Genomic DNA, 20,908 nt, shown 5'->3' on the forward strand with positions numbered 1-20,908 from the left:
CGTGCAATTAATATCACCTTCAGCAGACTCTTCAAAGAGGAAAATGGCTGTACTCCATCAAATCAAATGAGCATTCGCCCCCCCCCCCCTCTCATTTCAATCCCACAGAAGGGCTTGATCTGATTACGAGGTTCTCGAACCAGAAAACACATGACATCAACGTCACTGAGTTTCATTCACCACCTGATTCCCTAGCAGATGTCACAATCTCCAGGCAACAGCTGATTAAAGTTATTAATAAGCTACCTCCGACTGCCACTTCCGGCGCTGATGGGGTGCCACAATTTATAATCAGATACCTAAGCCCTTTCATCTCAGGACCTCTACTGAACATCTTGAATACAGTCCTTCACCAGAACTTTTTCCATCAACAGTGGTAGGTGAACAGCATTACACCCATACCCAAAATTCCATCTCTATCATAAGTCAACCACTACCAGACCACATCATGTGCTTCAAGTGTACTCAAGGTTCTCGAGAAAACCTTGTTACCTATTCTCACTAAACAGTTTCTGGCAGACAGACCTCCACAAATCCACTACGCAATACAAAATAGTTCTACTACGACTACAATGCAGTCCAAGCTGATATTGCTGTCACCTACCTCGACCTCAAATCTGCTTTCGACTCCGTTGATGTATCTGCATTCCTCCTACTATGTCAAGGCATTTCCATATTTCTCTTTAAACATGCTCTCATTTTTGAACTCCGTACTCAACTTTGTTGAGTAGGGCATTCAAAACTGGAGAAATCAAACCTTCACTCGCTAGGTATGCACAGGAGTCTCACAAGGTGGTGTTTGTCAGGCCTATTATTTACGGCTGTGCTTGTTTCTCTAGTATATGGGAGGAAAGATATAATTTGTATCCATATGACATCAAGCTGATTACTTATATTAGCTCTATTGATGACATAAATCTCATCACGGCATCTATCTGACAAAGTAAATGATGTTGCAGCATATTTATGCCAATTTGGGCTATGTCTCAACCCAGCCAAATCGACCCAAATGACCTCTCTTTAGCCAGCACCATCCGTGATTCCATTGCTACACAATTCCACTCAGTCTGTATTGTGTCACTCACACTGATCTTGGAGTCGTTTTTAACCCCAAGTTGACTTTTCATAATCATATACTTGCTCTTCACCTGAAAATGGCTAAAGTTAGACAGAAAGCGAAGCAATGTCTCCTCTATGTCAAGGATATTAGCATCACGCGGAAATATATCACAACAGCTGCCAGCAGTCCTGTATGGGGCAGAAACATGGACTTCGGTAGTCCCCACAACACTGAAACCAGTGTAAGCTTTTGAGCATTGGTTGCCCATGTGGACAGCTCATAAACATGGTGTTCTCCCTATCAGTAGCACTAAAGCCCTGGTGCAATCCCTAAAAATACCAAGGCTCCACAGCTCAATCTTTGTGATAAGACTCACTGCTGCTGCTGTGAATTTGCTAATAGGACGTATTTCAGCTCCTGGTCTATGGGATACTGTCCAATGGAGGATCTCACTCTGTACTCTTTGGGCGACTCTTTACCTAATCACCAAAAGAAACAGGTTGCACACGGCTGATAGATTTCTCCCTGGGCAAATGCTGAGAGTTGCAGTCACTAGATGTGGAGCTTTGTAAATTCGCTACCAACAAGAAGTACCAACGAAAAATCTTAGACCAAAGACCTGTTCTTTGGGACTAATTGAGCCAACTCTATAAATTTAGTCATATTGTAAACAACTCTTGATTTTTTAAGGAGTCCTTATGTGCTGTAATATAATAACTAGATCGTATGTATAGCTTAGCTTAATTTTCAGCACTCACCTCATAGTAATCCGCTTAGCTGATGGAGGGTTTTACCACATACATAGTGGTTATAGGATTCTAATACTTTACAGAGATTATGGGTTTAAAATTAAGTTATGGGCTATAAAAAAAATTTTAAGAAAGGAAAGTGCACCTTCCATGGTTGCCTAATTAAATTAAATTAAATGAAGAGAAAAAAAGGAAAGGAAAATATAAGCTAATAATCGCGCACGAGCGACTTTCGAGTTTCCTCGTCTTCAGTTAGCTATAGTGGGGGGGAGAGCGCGCTTGTGTTATATACGGGTTGGGTTCCCGAAATGCATTTCAGTGCACGTGGAAACTTAATACGTGCTAAATTCCAAATGGGGGAGAAACTGGCGGGAATCTTTTTGTTTAACACGTTGAGTGATGTATGGCGCTTAAACCATTCAATAACGAGGGCTTCGTTTTCAAGAATTTTGTAGCTAGAATTTAATTACTGTGATGGCTGAATCGATGAGTGGGTTGTGATTTTGAGATTGGACGTGTTGTGTTAGTTCTGTACTTGCTGAATTAGTTTTGAAGCTATTGAAATTTTTTTATAGCCCATAACTTAATTTTAAACCCATAATCCCTGTAAAGTATTAGAATCCTATAACCACTATGTATGTGGTAAAACCCTCCACCAGCTAAGCGGATTACTATGAGGTGAGTGCTGAAAATTAAGCTAAGCTATACATACGATCTAATTGTAAACAACGTAACTGAATAATCTCTTGTAACTTGCTAAATAATAAGAGAATATTGTTTCAATTTTCCTAACCAACTAACACTACACTAAATTACCATTTACTAACCCTATTAACAATTGACGGGGAGAATACGGGATATCTTGATGTCAGCTTCCTCCTTGCCAGTTATTTCTTCACTTTATAACCCCCCCCCCCCAGACATCTTTCTGGCCCTGAGGGGAACTTTGCATTTGTATATATAATTTGCTGTTTGTATGTATATACTTGACAATAAAGATTTATTTAAAAGTGACTGACACCAGAGTGTTCTGAGTGAGCTATGACATAGAGAAAACCAGGAACTCATGAATCACGAGCAAGCATCCCAGTCTGTTTATGGATAAGCTCACTATCATATCGTTACGTGCTCGTTTGTGCATTGTTTCTTTATTATGACCTCACTTATATGTATCACCATGGCGCCTAAAAGAACTGTTGAAAAGAGAAAGCGTGCACATGAACGTTACACAAGTTAGACTCTGGTATGTTTCTGGCATCTGTGAAGAATATGAAGTAGGTAAAAAAAAAAAAAAATAAATAAATAAAACTGTATCAGATACTGCAAAAAGCGAGTCTAAGCTTAAATAACTACATTCATACGCTCGCAGTGTAACAAACTTTGCCTTTATTAGTATTACGCTACTTTCAAATAAACGACATCTCCAAAAGGCTAATCTTTCATTAAATAATTAAAGGCAGTCTAGAGGCAAATAAAACTTGAATTAACAAACACAATTCCAAGATACGTAGCATAAATGAAATGGTCTTTGTGCTCACCAAAGAAAAAAAAATAATAATAACTTTGCCTTCACAACGACTTTCATTAGTATTGCACTACTTTCAAATAAGTGAACACAGACAGCAGTGCTACACTACCGATTCTCTCAATAACTCTGGGAAAACTGTATAGCATATAAATAATTTAAAAACTGTTCCAAGTAAACCATTTGCAGAAAATTACAGATTTTTATCTTCAATTAACAGTTAAAACTAGTTTGTTATTTTGGAAACTAACCTCACATGCGCAGCGCTCCAACGATTAACCGTTGGTGAATTAACGATTTATCGCAAGATGCATAGCGTTGTTGATGGAAACGTTTTAACAGTTGGCGACAGAAAGCACATGAAAGTCGCAACCACTATTAATCTCGAAGATGCTGTTTATAAGTGGTTTGTACAACAGCACTAAACTGATGTTGGTGTACGTAGTGATGAAGTAAGTTCAACTGGTAAAAAGCAAGCTGAAAGCATTAGTTCCAGACTGAAATTTTTGAAAGTTTTGACTTCTTAGCTCTGACTCTGACTATTCAGAGTCAGAGCTAAGAAGTCAAAAGTTTTTCCAGGTCATAGTAAATTATCTTCTAATGACGATGTTCAATCTATAAAGTCAAGAGAAATAAAAGCACGTTTTTTTTATTGTTTAACTTTACTACAGTGTTTATAATACATATGTAGAGTAGCTGTTTAAACTGCCAGATATGTTCGATTCAACTGGTCTCAAAAAAAAAAAAAAAAAAAAAAACTCTCGATTTAACTGACATCTGGCAATAACGAACACTCCCTTTCCCCCTTAAAAGGTTTACTGTACTTAATTCAAAGCAGTCTTTAATAACGGAAAAACACGTTAAGAGGTAGGTAAAAGTCAAACGCAATTCATCTCCCGAAATTTGAAAAGCAGATCCAATCGATATTCGAAGAATTCTCTTTAGACTCATAGCAGTGAGTGGTTTGGAAGCCAGAACTATTCTAAAGTACAGCCAAGAATGAGGAATTTGATCAGGAAAAACAGCCAAAAGTGTATCTAAGAAAAAACTCCTTTTATACAAAGATTAGAAATGTTTTCTAATGTTTCTACATGGATTACTGCATTAACTGATAAAGAGTTAATTAACACCTCCAACTCATCCACTGATATAAACACTTCTAGATTCAGCAGAAAATTTTAAAATGCAACTGATAAACACTCAAAATCAGGAGGAAAATGAAATAACTAACAAGAAATAAATAAATTTATTTGCCCTTCCTCAAATTCAACTACAATAAATCCGAAATTGCTTACCTGCTAACAAATTACGTCTAGCCGAAGAAAATGAAACTGAAAGTACTCTATAGACGGAAGATTGATAGAAATTTTATGTGTAGCCTGTTTCGATGCAAATTTATGCTACAGCTATTTATTTTACCAAGTGTGAGATTGAGGAGTTGTAAAACAGAATTTTGTATTTAAAATATATAACGTAATAAAACTGAACCATGTAGCCAACCAAAAAGAGCATGCATCAAGCGAGGGAAAGCTACACCAAAATGGAAAACTGCAAAAAAGTAATAACGACAGATACTTATTTAAATACATTGAAAGAAAAACCCACTTCTGTAATTTGCCGGAAGCAGGACTAGAAACCTCTTTACTATAATTAACATATCCAACAACAATAACCTGATTGATTTATGCACAACAGAGCCGAACTAACCTAAAAATTCTACCGAATCTATTAAAACCAGAGGAGCAAAATACGCAGCAATGAACCTTAAGTTAACAGAATTAAAGTGAACATAAACAAAGAAAGCGTCAATTCTAACCACCCGGAAGTTCCTTTATGATAACCGAATCCCTCTAATGATCTTCGGACATTGGCTTTTGTACAACTGACAGTTGCTCAGAACAGAACAGACATTTTTCTAGCTGCAAACATTTTGATGATCATATAGTCATTCTGTTTATAATAGGAAATAACAGCATTTAATTCTCTCAATATTAAAATGAGTTTCTGTCCATCCTGCTGTCCAATGTGTACATATACCAACACAAAAGTTAAAGTGAAAGTAATTATTAAGAGCTTAGAAAACCAATGCCTGTAGACATTGGTTTTCTAAGCTCTGCCAAAGGGAATTCGATGAAACGAGCATTTTTATTTTCAGATCAGGCATATTCGTATCGTACAAATATAACACCAAAGGATCTTAAGGATTGCGTCTAAGAGTTAATTTCACTAACCATTTTAATTTTGTCCAATACACAGTCATCATGTCCTTCAAATTAGCAGGGAATAGTTTTCTGCAGACTTTGGATGCCGAAGCAGCCAGTCAGCGACATACTCAGCCGATTCTTCTACTAACCGTTATTAGATAAAGGAAAGCAATTAACTTTATTGGTTGCTGAGCCATTCAGAAATTGTGCTTGCATTTGTTAAATTAAAGCGGGGGGAGGGGGGGGAAGCTGTTTGTGCGGAGATGCATGCTGGGTGACCAGCAAGAAGCATACAATGTATCGCTGTCACATTTTGTTGAATCTTAATTAATTAATACCGGTTAAAAGGAAAATACTTTGTCTACAGACAAAGTATTTTCCTTTCCTCTCGAAAGGGAACTTCAGTTTATATTGTAAACATAAGGATACAGCCCTACACCAAGATAAGATACAACATTTACTAAGTTCAGTGGCTACGTTTGTGGATCAATTACGCGATCTATCATCAGACCACTGAAAGGGTAATTACAAACGAGATGTGGCAATAAAGTTCCCGGAGTGGTGATAAAAAGAGCACAAAGCGAAGGAGTTTAAAAATGGTTTCATTTTTATTCAAAGTAATCAGCACTTGATTGAATGCACTTATTACACAATTTCTAAAAAAACAGAATTTCTTCTAAAAGTTTCTGGAAAGAGTCAGAAGGCGTCCAAAGAAATGATGTTCAGTTCTAAGGTTATATTTTTTCTTTATGCTCTCAACATCCTGAAATCTCTCTTCCCTTTGAGAGTAGTTTTCACCTTGGGAAAGTAGAAGTCCGCTGGAGCGAGTTAGGAAGAACAGGTTGGATGGCTGATCTGTAGCCAGAAATGGCGAAGCATGGCATTGTACAGATCAACAAGTGCGGGATGGGCGGGGCATGGTCGTGGAATAAGAACCAGATGCTTTCCTCTCGAAATTGCGGCCTCACCCCTGAAATGCACTTCAAAAGTCTTTGAACCACCTGTATACGCAGAACGCCGCATTGATTCTTTCTCGTTCAGGTGCAAATTCCTTGTGAATCACATCCTGTTTGTCGAAAAACACGATCAGTATCACCTTGATTTTGGACTTCCATAAACGAAACGTTTTGAACATTGGTGATGATTTTAAAGTCCACTGCATGCTCTGACGTTTCGACTTTGGATCGTACTGAAACGCCCAACACTCATCTCCAGTGAAAATAAGTCAAGGAAATTAGGGAGCTCTTGAACTCTTCGCATGATGACACTCGTCGTTGCTTCTGCTCATCGGCGCAGCTGGGCGTCACAAATTTTACACAATGCTTTTTCCTAAATCTTCATGAAGAATTTGACGATTCGCCTACTTATTCATATCCAAGTCATCAGCCATCATTCGGAGGATCAAACGGCGATCTTTTGCCACAATTTCTCGAACTATATCCTCATTTCGTGAGGTTGACGGAGGCCCACTTCTTGGGTCATCGCGAACACTCACGTCCGTCCTTGAACCGCTTTTACCATTCAAACACATTAGTAGGCCTTAACGTGTCATTCCCATAAACATTTTTTAACATTTCATACGTTTCTCTTGCAGATTTTCCCGGTTTAAAGCAAAATTTGATATTTGTTTGCTGCTCCATTGCAAAATCGTGACATGAAACCCTACTAACGAAACTGGTTGTTATTTGCAACCTGTCAGCCTACTGGACTCTATACCACCGTCTGTGGGAGGAAGTTTGAACTACAACATACCGTTTCCGTTTCATCGAACACGACCAGTCCAGGAACTTTATTACCACATCCAGTAGAAAAGACTGCTCTCTTCCAATTGTGAGCTTCCCCGGCTTACTTCATCCAAAAACGTAACCAGTGCACAGTTTAATAAATGTTTGTACTAGTTGCAGGACTATATCTTTCTAACAGGTACAAAGTAAACTTCCTTTTTCGTGGATAAAGTGCTTTCCTTTTAACTGCTGATTTAAGTGTTTTGCAGCTGAAAAATCCTGAATAACTCATAGGGAGATCCCAACTATATAGCCCGGCATAAAGAGGACTTTAAGAATTCCTCCAGTTTTCTTCTTCTTCTTCTTCTACTGCTGCAAGAAAATTAAGGTCTGCAGTGATATGAACTTAGCTTTATCATTTTCTCTAAGAATAAGTTTTGAAACTTTGTATTGGGCTGACATTGTTATTACTGTATACTTCATTAATTTTTTATTCAATATTTTATAAAAGTTGAGATTATTGTATTTACAAACACAAACGTTCTAATATTGCAATTTATAAAATTTTCATGACACAGGCATATTTTCAGTCGCGGTCCCAATCGAAAATAAATAAAAAATATTCAATTGTGAGAAGAGAGGAACTTTGTTTGGTCTTTGGTTCCGATACTTGTTCCTAAGCAATCAAAGTCTGTGATATTTTTGAAGTTTCAAGTTACGCTTACTCGTATTTCAAATTCGCGAGGTTGAATGCATTCGCGTTATAGTCCGATATGCAAAGATGAAAAGAATGTGGTAGTAGGGTTAAATGAACAAGAAAGCAGCCTTTTCTTACATATGTCAAAAAAAAAAAAAAAAAAAAAATCACCAAACTGACTATCCAACTCCGTCAAACTCTCCAAGCAAAGATCACGAATACCTCCTCTCTTCTTCTCAACTTAAGTTTGAATATTTAATTCTCAATCAGAGCAGGTTACAAAACAGACAACTCAACCACTTTTACCCTACACCATATAATTACTTAAGACCTCTTAAAATAATAACCTATTAACAAAATTTAAATTTGAAAATACAGTATATATATATATATATATATATATATATACTATTGGCTTAAATTTTACCATTAGCTCTCTAATAGGTTAATATTAAAATAGATTAAGAGTATTCAGGCTTTCAAAATTTGATCAACATTGTAGTGAAAATTCAATTAAATTCAGTACGCATTAGTAAGGACCAATGATGGATGAAAGCTTTTTCTGCATCAGCCAAAAATAAATAAATAAAATAATAATAATTAAAATAAAACAGATTCATAGTATTCCCATTCCCACAAGGTAAATTCACTCCCCTCCCTTGAGGGGAGTGAATTTGAATTGTTATTGAGCGGGTAATGTGGTGCCAACTGCAAAGTAATGGCACTACATTTCCACGTCATTTTGCATTATTTCTTTATTAATAGAATAAAAATTATTCTTTATTAATAGAATAAAAATTAATTTCGCTTTTTAGACTAATTACTCCAGCACGACCATAACTAGCCATTTCATAAGAATACTGTCCAATACAATTTTATAAGAATATTGTTATTAGTCGTATTCTGTGGTAAAGAAGATTTGAATCACGGTCAACTCAAATACATGTACTACTGTAGTTCAAAATGACCGCTTGGCTAAAGTCCTTTTTTTAGATTTATCATTTTTTACACTCACCGCTAGCTCAAAAGTTTCCCTACCACTGATCCTACGGAATTCAAACAAAGATCTCATCAAACGAGTGAGAAGTGACGAATCTAATACTGTTGTGGAAGGCCAAAATATAAGAATATACAGTGGTACCTCGATATACGAGTGCCCTAATATACGAGTGTTTTGAGATATGAGCCGCCGAGCGAGCGATATTTTGCTTTGAGATGAGAGCAAGATTTGAGATACGAGGAATCGCACACTACACTGCTGCACACGACCCCAACATGCGGGGCGCATGTTGGGGTCGTGTGCAGCGTCTAACAGTTTCTCCCACCTCAGACTAGACTTCAGTCTGTGTGCTTGTTTCCCTCGTTTTCGTAGCATTTTTGATAAGTTGGGTTCGCGTTTTTTGCTTTTTGTACATTTACAAAACATTATCAAATTTATTTTTATAACCATGGGTCCGAAGAAGAAGATGATGTCTATTGAATTAAAGCGTGAAATCATAGAAAAACATGAGAAAGGTGTGCGAGTAATTGACTTGGCGAGGACGTACGGGCGTAGCACATCAATGATATGTACTGTGCTTAAACAGAAGAAGTTGATAAAGGGTATAACGCCAGCCAAGGGCGTTACAATAATTTCTAAGCTCCGGACCTCTCTCCATGAGAAAATGGAGAAACTACTGATGGTGTGGGTGACAGAGAAGCAGCTTCAAGGAGGATTCTTAACACAAAGTATCATATGTGAGAAGGCACGAGCGATTTACGGTGATTTGTTGAAGCAGATCCCACACACTTCCACAAACGAGGAATCGGAAGACTCGTTTAAAGCCAGTCGGGGCTGGTTTGGCAACTTTAGGAAAAGGACCGGCATTCACTCCGTCGTCAGGCATGGTGAGGCAGCAAGTTCGGATGTGAAGGCAGCTGAGGTTTACATCAAAACGTTTTCCGAACTGATAGAAGCCAAAGGATACATCCCTCAGCAAGTCTTCAACTGTGACGAGACAGGGCTTTTCTGGGGATGCCGAATAGGACTTACATAACGGCAGAGGAGAAGACGATGCCAGGTCACAAACCCATGAAGGATAGATTAACTCTAGCATTTTGCGCCAATGCGAGTGGCGACTGCAAAATCAAGCCTCTGCTAGTATACCATTCGGAAAATCCCAGAGCCTTTAAGTCACATAAGATTTTAAAAGAAAAACTACAAGTTATGTGGAGGGCAAATCCGAAGGCGTGGGTCACCAGTAAATTCTTTGTGGAGTGGATAAACCTGGTGTTTGGCCCTTCTGTTAAAAAATATCTACAGGAAAACAACCTACCCATGCAAGTCCTTCTCGTCCTCGACAATGCCCCTGCTCACCCAACAAATCTCGAAGATGATTTACTCGAAGAGTTCAAGTTTATAAAGGTTCTCTACCTACCACCCAACACCACTCCTATCCTGCAGCCCATGGATCAGCAGGTGATTTCTAATTTTAAGAAGTTGTACACCAAGCACATTTTTCGGCGCTGCTTTGAAGTGACGGAGAACACAAACCTTACCCTTCGAGAGTTCTGGAAGGACCACTTTAACATCGTGATATGCCTAAGAATTATAGATCAGGCCTGGCTGGGTGTTACAACGAGGACCTTAATATCTGCATGGAAGAAGCTGTGGCCTGAGGCTGTAGCTGAAAGGGCTTTTGAAGGATTGGAACCCGAAGTGTCAGTGGTAGAGGAGATTGTTTCTCTGGGAAAATCCATGGGTCTGGAGGTGGATGAGAGAGATGTGAACGAACTTGTCGAGGAACAGACTCAGGAGTTGACAACCGAGGAGTTACACGATCTACATTCGCAGCAGCATATGGTGGTTCAACGAAAAATTAGTTTTGAAGAGGAGCCAGAGATGGAGAAGGTTATCTCTACAAGAAATATAAAGGAGATCTTGGGAATGTGGGAGAAAGTTGTAGAGTTCGTGGATAAAAATCACCCCGAAAAAGTTGCAACTGGTCGTGCATCGGAGTTGTTCAACGAAACTTGCCTAACACATTTCCGCAATATCCTGAAAGGGAGGAAGAAACAAACCTCCTTGGACAGTTTTTTTAAACGATCTGCAGGTGAAAATGAGCAAAGCGTGACAAAAAAAGCGAAGACCAATGACGAAAATTATACGCTTCCGTAAGCACTTCACCTTTTCTTTTATTATGTTTCTATAGAATATGTATTTGTTATTTATAAATAAATGTTTCTTCTTGTAAATACAGTACATTTTTCTTATTCAAAAACACTTAACAAAAACAACTGAGGTGGTTTTTTGGGAGCTGGAACGGATTAATGGCATTTCAATTAATTTCAATGGGGAAAATTGCTTTGAGATACGAGCAAGGTTACGGAACGAATTAAACTCGTATGTCGAGGTACCACTGTATACGAATTGTAAAACATTATTCGTATTTATTCTTGCCAGTTAATCCAAAAATGCAGCCAAATCGGATCAATGGCTTGGTTTCTAAAATTTTTATTTATTTAAATCACATTTCGAATTAAAATTTTTTTTTTTTTAAGAAGCAATGAACAAATTTTAAATTTACAGCAAATGACATGCTCAAGTTAACTACAAAAATTTGCAATCATCTGGCCGAGGCTAACCATTTCAAGTTCAGAATGCATGATTCATTAATTTCCTGAATATAGCTTGATGACAAAAAGGAAAAACACTGTCAAAACACGAATTCTAGAAATGGGAAGGGAGAACATCATAGTTATATTTAATGGAGTACTAGCAACTAGAAAAAAAAGCTAGGAATAACTGTATTAACCAAATGGCCATCGACATAAAAAACAGTTTTGCGTTCGGCAGTAGCCCGAATTGATGCGAAAAGCGAAGATTAATAAAAACAGCTTTAGGAAACCATTACGAATTGTTCGTAGCATACTTTGGGGTAGGGAGCGTAACTTAAATTTCCTTCAAATGACAAAAATGTGCCGCCCGTATGCCACTTTATGGCAGAAAAGGCATATAAAAGATATGCTTGGTTCTGATTGGTAGCTGTAACATTGGAGCCAGACAACGTATTCACTTTGGACTGCAGAAGGTTGGTTTACTGAAAGTCAAATATCTCTAACTCCAGCTACCTGCGAATTTCACTTCTTTTTCGAAAAATCTCAAGCCAGAATAGCATCTGAATGAAAATATTTTCTGAAACTTTAAAAAGGCTGTTGCCAATACTAATCATCTCCTGCTTTAGCAGTGAAAGAATAAGATATGGAAAAAAATTATTTTTCTATTTGTCTCAGGCACCCCAATAAAACTGATATCCCCGATAATAACAAAAATATTCGGATATAAAGTGAATGAACTGCTTGAACACTCCTCAGCATGCTCTCAGATAGCATAATTAATAATATGAAGAAATATTATTCTAAAATATTCCAGAGAAGGTGAGAAAATTGCTTATGCTATTTATTATAGAAGTTTCAATTGATATATTAATTTCCTAGAATGAACAGCACATAAAGTGTTTTCCTATGAAGGTTTAAAAGTCACGAAAGGAGAGAGAGCGCTCGTAAAATTAGTTATGGCTATATCAGTTTGAAAATTAGACCAAAGTCTTCTATTCTGTTTAACATCGTTTATGGATATTTGTATTAAAAATTTAATATTAAAATTTATCAGCCATCACATTTGCTATAAACTCTTCTAGTCAGCTAGTTTATAACAGGAAATCTCTGGATAGGATAAAATAGGAGGTATAATAATAAGAAAACAAAGTTCCGATATTTTAGATGTACACAGAATACGGAAGCACATGTTTCTCTGAACATCTACGGACCATGCGCAGAAATATTCCCCTCTCCGGCATGCACACCATAAACAAACGAACGATAAGAGAGTTGGCGACATCATAAATATGGTGGCTGTACTATTATCAACACTTGCCTGAATTGTGAAAGTCCGGGACAGCTTATCTGTGGCGATGTGGATCTCCAAAGCCGCATCCTTACTGATCTCTGACCCTGTCAGCTGCAGGTAGCGGAGTTTCTCCAAGGCGTCGCTAGCGTTCGATATCAATTCCCGGATGAAGACCTAAAAAGCAAAAGAAAGTCGGTGAAGAAAGTGCTGTAGAATATCTAAAAGAAGAGGAAGGTCAGGAGTAAAATTATGTTAGCCTTCGAATTTTCTTTTTTCATACTTAGAACCATCAAGGATGGCCTCTTTTGACGCGAGGCGTGTGAGCTTGTTTAAAGAGAAGCCACGGTTAAAATATAATAATAATAAAATAAAAGAAATTCAGGATTATATTAACTTATATATTCAATTGTAGCTAACTTGTAGCCGATAAAAGAAACAAAAATCTCCAATATAATTTCACACACCTATATCCACTGATCATTAGGAAAAGTACTGATATTCCATAAGGTGAAACCAATGCCTCTTAGCAAAAGAATCTTGCGCAGTAGACACCAAATTCTGACGACTCTGACTGGTAATAATTAGAGCATTATAAATTATTATCATGCATTCACTGGCATGCTCCAACGCAGAGCATTCATCCCCCAGAATGTTAGTGATTTACAAAAAAGGAATAATAGTGATCTGAATTCGTTTAATGTTAGTGAGTTAACAAATTCGCCAATATTCAAGATATATTTGAATATTCAATATATTCAAAATTTATTTAACGATAAAATTTCTAAATTGTATCTTGCCTTTGTTCATTTTAAAGCAATAAATATAATTTATTCAATTCTGTGGTTACGAGTACTTCACTTTCAAGACAAAATACTTATGACACTGTTTGTTTATTAACAAAACCAAAGAAGCCAATAAAAGCAAATGCACACACCTAATCCGACGTGTACAGCCGGGTTAAGTCAACCTGTGCAAAAATATTAAGATTTAAAGTACTTCCTTCAATATGGATTTTTTAAAGAATACTAAACCTATAACTTTAGTACTAACTCCTAATATTTACCAGCAAATATCTTTCAATAAAAGCCAAATTTTCAAAAATATTTTATTACCATCCATTTTCAAACTATAGTAGCTTATTTAATCAGAAAATTCCAAGTGTAATGGTTTTGTTTTTTTTTTTTTTTTTTTCACCTCTCTCATTTGTACTACTTCGATTTCTCTGTCAAAAGAACCAAGGAACAGTTAGGTAGAGAAAAAGAAATTGAAAGAAACGCGCCTTGATTTCATCACGTATTCCCGAAGTAATAAAAACATTACTTCGGGAATTCGTATCCATTTGTGCTTATAATGTACTGATCTGCAATGCCAATTAGTAATAAAGTAGATACCATGATGGGATATCATCTGTTTTAAAAAAAATACAAAACAGAAACAAGAAATGCTCACCTCTTTCTCTGAATAGAGAGACTTTGCAACTATATCCAGTAACATACGAGTTTCAGCTTTAAATTCTCTTTTTTCTGCTTCGCCTGCAAAATATATAAAACACAGAATCCTCTAACATAAGAATGTGCTTTAATAGTACTAGTTTATTAAAATATAAATAAATACTACACAATTACTTAATTTATTTAATCAAAATATCCAGTAAGTTATCGGATATTTTGAGTCTCAAAAGTCTATCGTGGGAATACCATACAAAGAGGTATCCAAAAGTTGAGAACGGTCAAGTAATAAGTTACCAATAATAGTTTGAATATTTTCAGCTAAGGTGGTGAAACACTTTCATGTGTTCCTCTCCTCGTACGCTTTCCATGCTGCATTATTCACGTATGTGAAGCTGTTTAGGGAAAACGTGATAAACATGATCTGCATTTTTTTTTTTTTTTTATTGAAATGAGCGATTTAAAAGAACATAGTATGCATCATTTTGTTTTGATCGTGGAAAAACAACTTCAAAAATACATGAAATGTATTTCTGGCATGTTTTTATAAAAGCAGCCTTTGGATAAACTGCTTTATTCAAAGTAAGATGTTCAGGTGCAAATCTACTCACACCGCCCTATCTTTCTTACAGTTCCAAGATAGCAATATCTGTGGTCTTCCACTCCACTTCGTATCTTGCTCTCTGACTCTTCTTGTTTCCAAAGGATAAATTGAGGTTCAAAGAAAGAGATTTAACATCTTGACGATTCATCAAAAAACGCAAGATTCGGCATATTAAGTCCCATGATTGCTAAAAGTACAATATATGATGCATACGTAGGTTAAACAAATCTTATTTTTAATTACATTTGAATAACTGTTAGCGTCTCATATACTGTTGCACCTTACTTTGGGTATCCTTTCAGGTAAGTAAGATGGAGTACACTTCTGAGCAGTGTGTTCTTTGGGTGAAAAGGTTTCATAAAACTGTGACCGCTTAGTACGAGTCTGAATACCTGTGATGATTCCTGAAGGACAATGTCTACAGGAATAATCCACATACTGCTGAAGAGTTGAAATGTGAATTATAGCTGTCGCGGATAGCAGCTCTGAAGAAACACTGTATGCACTTATGATAAATTTCAATCGACCGTTTGAGAATGGTCTCGATGCATAGTGATCACATACTGAATGTTTTTGTTTGAATAATATACGCAATGTCCTATGTGTTTAATGACACAAACCTCACCAATTCCAGCGCGATACATCAAAAAATATATGTATTCAAAAATGTTGCGTCTTTTCTTGATAATCCTGCAGATAATTTTTAAATTTCAGATATTTTGAGAAAAAATAAGTTGTTATTAATGGTGCGTTTCTCTCTCGCTAATCCTTAAACTTTGATTTTGACGCCTTGTTGGTTTTCATATTCAGCAGCATTGCATACTTTTATTTTCCATAATCAAAAGCGTGATAACCTGATAATTATCAGTTCTTTTCTGCAAAATTACAATTTACTATGGTAAAACTGCACCCACTTGAAAAACTGCACACTAGCATTTCAATCTAGAACTTATTCTAAAAACGCGATTATGCTAATATTGTTTATATAAAACTATCAATAACCTGATTCACAATGATATTTACCTCACAAACTCACTCCTGACGGATGACCTACAACGTTGCAGGCAGAATATTTTTATTACTGTGGATGGTGAATTTGCTACTTGGGCAGTCATTTTGAATTCAACCAATAAATATTGGTTGAATTCAAAAAGACTGGAATCGTTTTAGAATGTTGCTTAGGAGATTCAATGTGTTCTGCTCTAATTCGTGTGTTCCAACCCTATAGCAAATATTTCATTTAATTTGGGAAACGTGGTCCGGCATTGTTAACACACTCCAAGCATTACGTAACTCCTTTCATCGATTACAATGTTCTGTTCACTACTCCATGCACCTGAATGCTTATCTGCTTGTAATGAGACTTTAGACTTGTTCACTCATCACCTACTGAAGAGCACTGCTCAAAAGTGCAATCAAATGTGCATTGATAGTTTTTCTCAAAAACAAAAAAAAAAAAAAAAAAATGTACTGTACATATTCAGAAATGAAGTGTACAATATAAGCCTAACGTATTTACCATGGTCATGTGCGCAAGCTGTCTCACCGGGGGGGATGAAGGGTGGGTCCCCCAAGGTGATTTTATTTTACATATTTGTACTGTCATGTGTAACACATATACAAGTTACTAACGCGAGCCATACGAGTTCCCTCTCCTCCCGAAAACAGTGTGCTGTTGATCTTTTGCACAATACTGCAACAAGCCCTTCCAATTTAGATGGCGTAACCCACTCAAACCACTCACTGTTTTAAGTCTAAATGAAATCCACGAAACAACAAGCTGCAAGAATCATCTAACGTGATTATTACGCTCCCCATACACGTTAAAGAAACATTCTCAAGAAATTTTAGCATGAGATACTCAAATGTTTGGCCGCTCGAATCAGCATGCATTAAGAAAAACGTAATTCCACTTCACAGATTTTTTCCCATGCCATATCTTAAGACAGCCCGACATTTCCCATGTCTCCTTAGGTGAATTACGTTTGTGGAAAGATGCGGAAGAGGGGGAGGGGTTAACTCCTTAACGTTTAAAAAGTGTGTGGAGGGAAGGAGGAGGGTCAATGCACAGGGGAAAAAAGCAAGAGAACTCCCCAGCTTATAAGATAAAATGCACTAGTGAAGTGCATGGTCGACAAGATGAGGCACAGACCGATGTATATAACGTAATTAGCTAATAAAAGAAGTATGTTTTTTAAGGGCGAAACTCACATCGGCACTTATCTGAAAACCGGGTATACTTTTCTCACTCATGTTAATACCAAACATTCTCCACACATTTCAAGACATAAGTAAAAGACCCTATTACCCACGGTTACTATAGCAACAATCTTTACCCCCGTCACAATCGCGTGCTTTAAATTCTTCTCGACTTGAAAGTCAGACCAGTAGCCACCATCGATGGATTAGGCAGGGAAGGGATCTTTTGCTTCCTCTCCCATTCTGCTGTATCTATCGTCATAACAACAATAACATCTCTGGCTACACCACGCGATGTCTCGAGCTCCGCACACTAATAGCCTCCTTCACCTATTAACTACACCAACGTTCGACCATAAACACTCAGTGAGGCGAGCTGGGGAGACAGTCCTCCAAGTGAGGCCATTACTGTACTTTATGTGCGGCTTATGGTAACCAGCACCATCGTCCACACACATCCCCGTGCCATTTCCCGTAGAATGACATCGCCTTTATGGGATGCCATAAATCGTTTTCTTGTTCTGAGCATCACGTGAGAACGCACGGGAAGGAGAAAGGGGCAATGGAGTAGCTCTCCTCTGCCACTGTCTCCATCCGAACCTTAGCTCAAACAAGTGACGCCTCAAAGAGGGATGCACTCACTAACACAACAAATCACCATGAGTAAACGCTGGGAATGACGTCACCGCAACCAGTGAATGAAACGATTTTTTTTTTTTTTTTTTTTTCACATTCACAATTAATAGCAACCTAATTGCAGAGGTCTGTTGCAGAAGCTTATTGTTAAGTGGTTCCTGATAACTGCATCAGCTTTGCTAATAACTCTTGAAACCTTTTTACAAAATTGGCTTGAGGTAAAGACAGCTCTGAAACCTCATTCAGAATATAAATGGAACTTTTATTAATATCCAATGTAACGGATTGAAAGAATACACGTTCTCGGCGTCAGCAGCTGTCTTTTAGTGAAAATCACTCGGTACAAGATATACTTTGCGTACGGGTAAATAAGCATATCTTGTAGTGTACATACTGCGAGAAGCATAATCTGGCAGAGATTATGCTTCTCATTAGAATACATACTACATAATACACATATTCTATAATAATAAAATACACATGACATACTATATATATGCAGGGCCGGGGACAGGACGAACTGTGCATTTACACGGGATACTATTCAGAAGGCACAACGCTTCTCGCATTAAGGTTGCCATGTAGCAGATTTACAAGTTAGGTAATGTACATGCTGTTGTTGCTACAGGGTTTTAGAAGCATTATCGACTTGGGCTTTATTGCACCATTGTGTATCATGTCTGTAGAAGTGTGCTCACGGGCTGATTGCATGTTTTACAGAGTGAAAAACTAGGAATAACTTGTGAACTCTACTCCCTCCACCTAAGACTAACTAACTACAACTTCGATTGAAGAGGGCTTTAGAAATTCCTCTGGTCGTCGAGGAATCCAACTTGGAGAGCTACTAGTAAGTGGCCGTATCTTAAGTACCATACTGTCAGGGAGGACGTAATGTACGCATGCATTTCAGGCGATCTTGATTATCAAATAACATACTATACTCAAGAATGTTTACCAAAACCAAACCAGGTGTTCATTTGACGTAGTGAGATTATTTCGTAATATTTTTTTTATGGGGAAGGAGGGAAGGCCGCATAGTGGATATGGGTTAACCCATCTGTCATGAAGGTACGAAGGTCCAGAAAAATATCCTAAATAATTCCTAAAATTTTGAAAAGAGCAGCTGTTCAAATTTATCGCAAAGTACGCTTGAACATTTCATGTTGATCAGACTTTCCTTTCAAGAGTATGCTCGAGATCCAAAACTAATATTAAATTTTGTAGGAGGAGGCTAGAAGGAGGGATATCGAATCGGAACTGATTCTAAAACCTTACGAATATATAATGAAGAAATATGTACAATGAAAATCTGGTGTCAACCTGCTATTGTATATAATGTCCAAAAACCTGAAACACTTCCATTTATAGGGCAAGTGGCTACAATAAGGCTAAATATTTTTCTTCCTGCAGAATAACAAAGGGTGTCGGTCCTGCATATGGTTTTCGAAATTACCGTCGCACTTCCCAAAAATTTTTCCAGTTTTGAAATGGTGGCTTTATTTTTGTTGATTCCACTTCAAATGATAACTACTTTGATGGTGCTTTCTTATACAATAAACTTCTTGAAATGCTGGCCTTCTTTCTTATGTGAAACATTGCGTCCAGTTCTGCCAGAACTGGACGCAATGACGCCATATTCGATGGATACAATAACGCCGTCCACATTTCTTAAATTAACACGCGTTCATGCATATGTTTTACAAATTTACAAAGGAATTATATGAACATCACACAGCATATAAATTAATTTTATTTTAGCACTCGTGTGTCGATATAAAAACCACGTGCATCAGAGGAAACGGGAAAGTAGAGCAGCTCACAAAAGGATAAAAGATAAAAGATAAAAAATATTATTATTATTTAAAAAAAAAAAAACCGCCCTTAGACGAAACAGAATTCTCAGAGAGGAGTAAGAAACAGTTTGTTTAAAAAATTAAACTAATGCAGGAATCTGGATACGGCATTACTAGAAAATCCTTCTGTGAAATTCCATTGCAGTTCTGCATTTTTAGCAGCATCAGTTTTGGGACAATAAAGCTGGACGCAGATGCAAAATATATTTCCACATTTTGGTGTATACAACTTCTAACGAAAACAGGACTTGTACAATATCATTTGCAGTGATTATGAATAGCGAATTAATGATCAAGAGGATATTTCTGTTTATATCCTGTATAATTAATGAAAATGTCCTACTTTTCATTTACCTATGTTCGTTTTCTTTTTCAGAAAAGTGGCGTTATGGCATCCCATATGGATACGATATCATCATCATCATTTGATGCTTTTTTTTTTCCTTCTTTTTTTTAAATATTACTGTTCATTTGCTAATCGAAAACGCAAAAGAGAGGTTTTACCAATAAGTACAATTTGTTAAACCTAAGAAATTAAAACATATACAGTATTAAGATTTTTAAAAACCTGTCCGTCTCTTTCAAAGTAACTGTTATCAAAGATAACTCGAAATTTTATGAGAAAGAAAAAAGAAATGCCGAATTTCTATTATACTTATTTTAATGAGATTGGGAACGACACGACAAATCCTTCTAAAAGACCCAATTAATGTTTTTTCATGAAACCAAGGAAGTCAAGTTGTAAATGCAACTTGACTAGGCATATCTTGTAGCAGACACGGACAGACATGGTGAAGACAATAGGCGCTTTACGCATATTGTCTAAAAACTGGTGCATAAAGTATGTTCCGTTTCGATCCTTGCCCGTCAAATCAAAAGTTAAATTCTTTCTCTCTCTCTCTCTCTCTCTCTCTCTCTTTTTTTTTTTTGTGTGTGTTTTACTCTCACAAAGCTGGCTCAACGCAACACTACTATGTCGCTCATTCTTATGGTTTGTGTTAAACATACCGCGTATGCTAAACATGCACTTTTATAAAACCACTGTTTAAGTTCTTAAATATGCCAACAGCTATTAAGTGTAGCATATGATTCTGTTCTACAACGCACCTATAGCGGAGCAGCCATCCAGAAAAGCGAAATAGAGCAACATAAACCATGTCAACTAGCGCTTTCAAAACGGGTTCTTAAATAACCACATAATTTCTAGAAATTTGTAGAAAATGTTCAAAGGTGTAAGAAATCCTATATCGCATTAAAAGAGTATAAAGTGCCAGGTCGAAGTGAAGGAAATAGAAAATGAAATTTATGATCTTTTAGAGTG

The 20,908-nt window shown here is 37.0% G+C and overlaps 1 protein-coding gene across 1 annotated transcript in view; it reads right to left on the minus strand.

The window, feature by feature from the left end:
- The window catches only part of Trap1 (TNF receptor associated protein 1), a 258,682-nt gene that overhangs the window by 137,927 nt on the left and 99,847 nt on the right, over positions 1–20,908 (minus strand). Inside the window, exons 3-4 of the mRNA XM_090372832.1 lie at positions 14,297–14,379; positions 12,875–13,021 (exon numbers count right to left, since the gene is read on the minus strand). Of these exons, the coding sequence (XP_090228958.1) occupies positions 12,875–13,021; positions 14,297–14,379 (230 nt within the window). The remainder of the gene's footprint in view (positions 1–12,874; positions 13,022–14,296; positions 14,380–20,908) is intronic.

Source organism: Mastigoproctus giganteus, chromosome 1 (genome assembly GCF_048544385.1).
Source record: "Mastigoproctus giganteus isolate SK-2022 chromosome 1, ASM4854438v1, whole genome shotgun sequence".
In the NCBI taxonomy this organism is placed as follows: Eukaryota; Metazoa; Arthropoda; class Arachnida; order Uropygi; family Thelyphonidae; genus Mastigoproctus; species Mastigoproctus giganteus.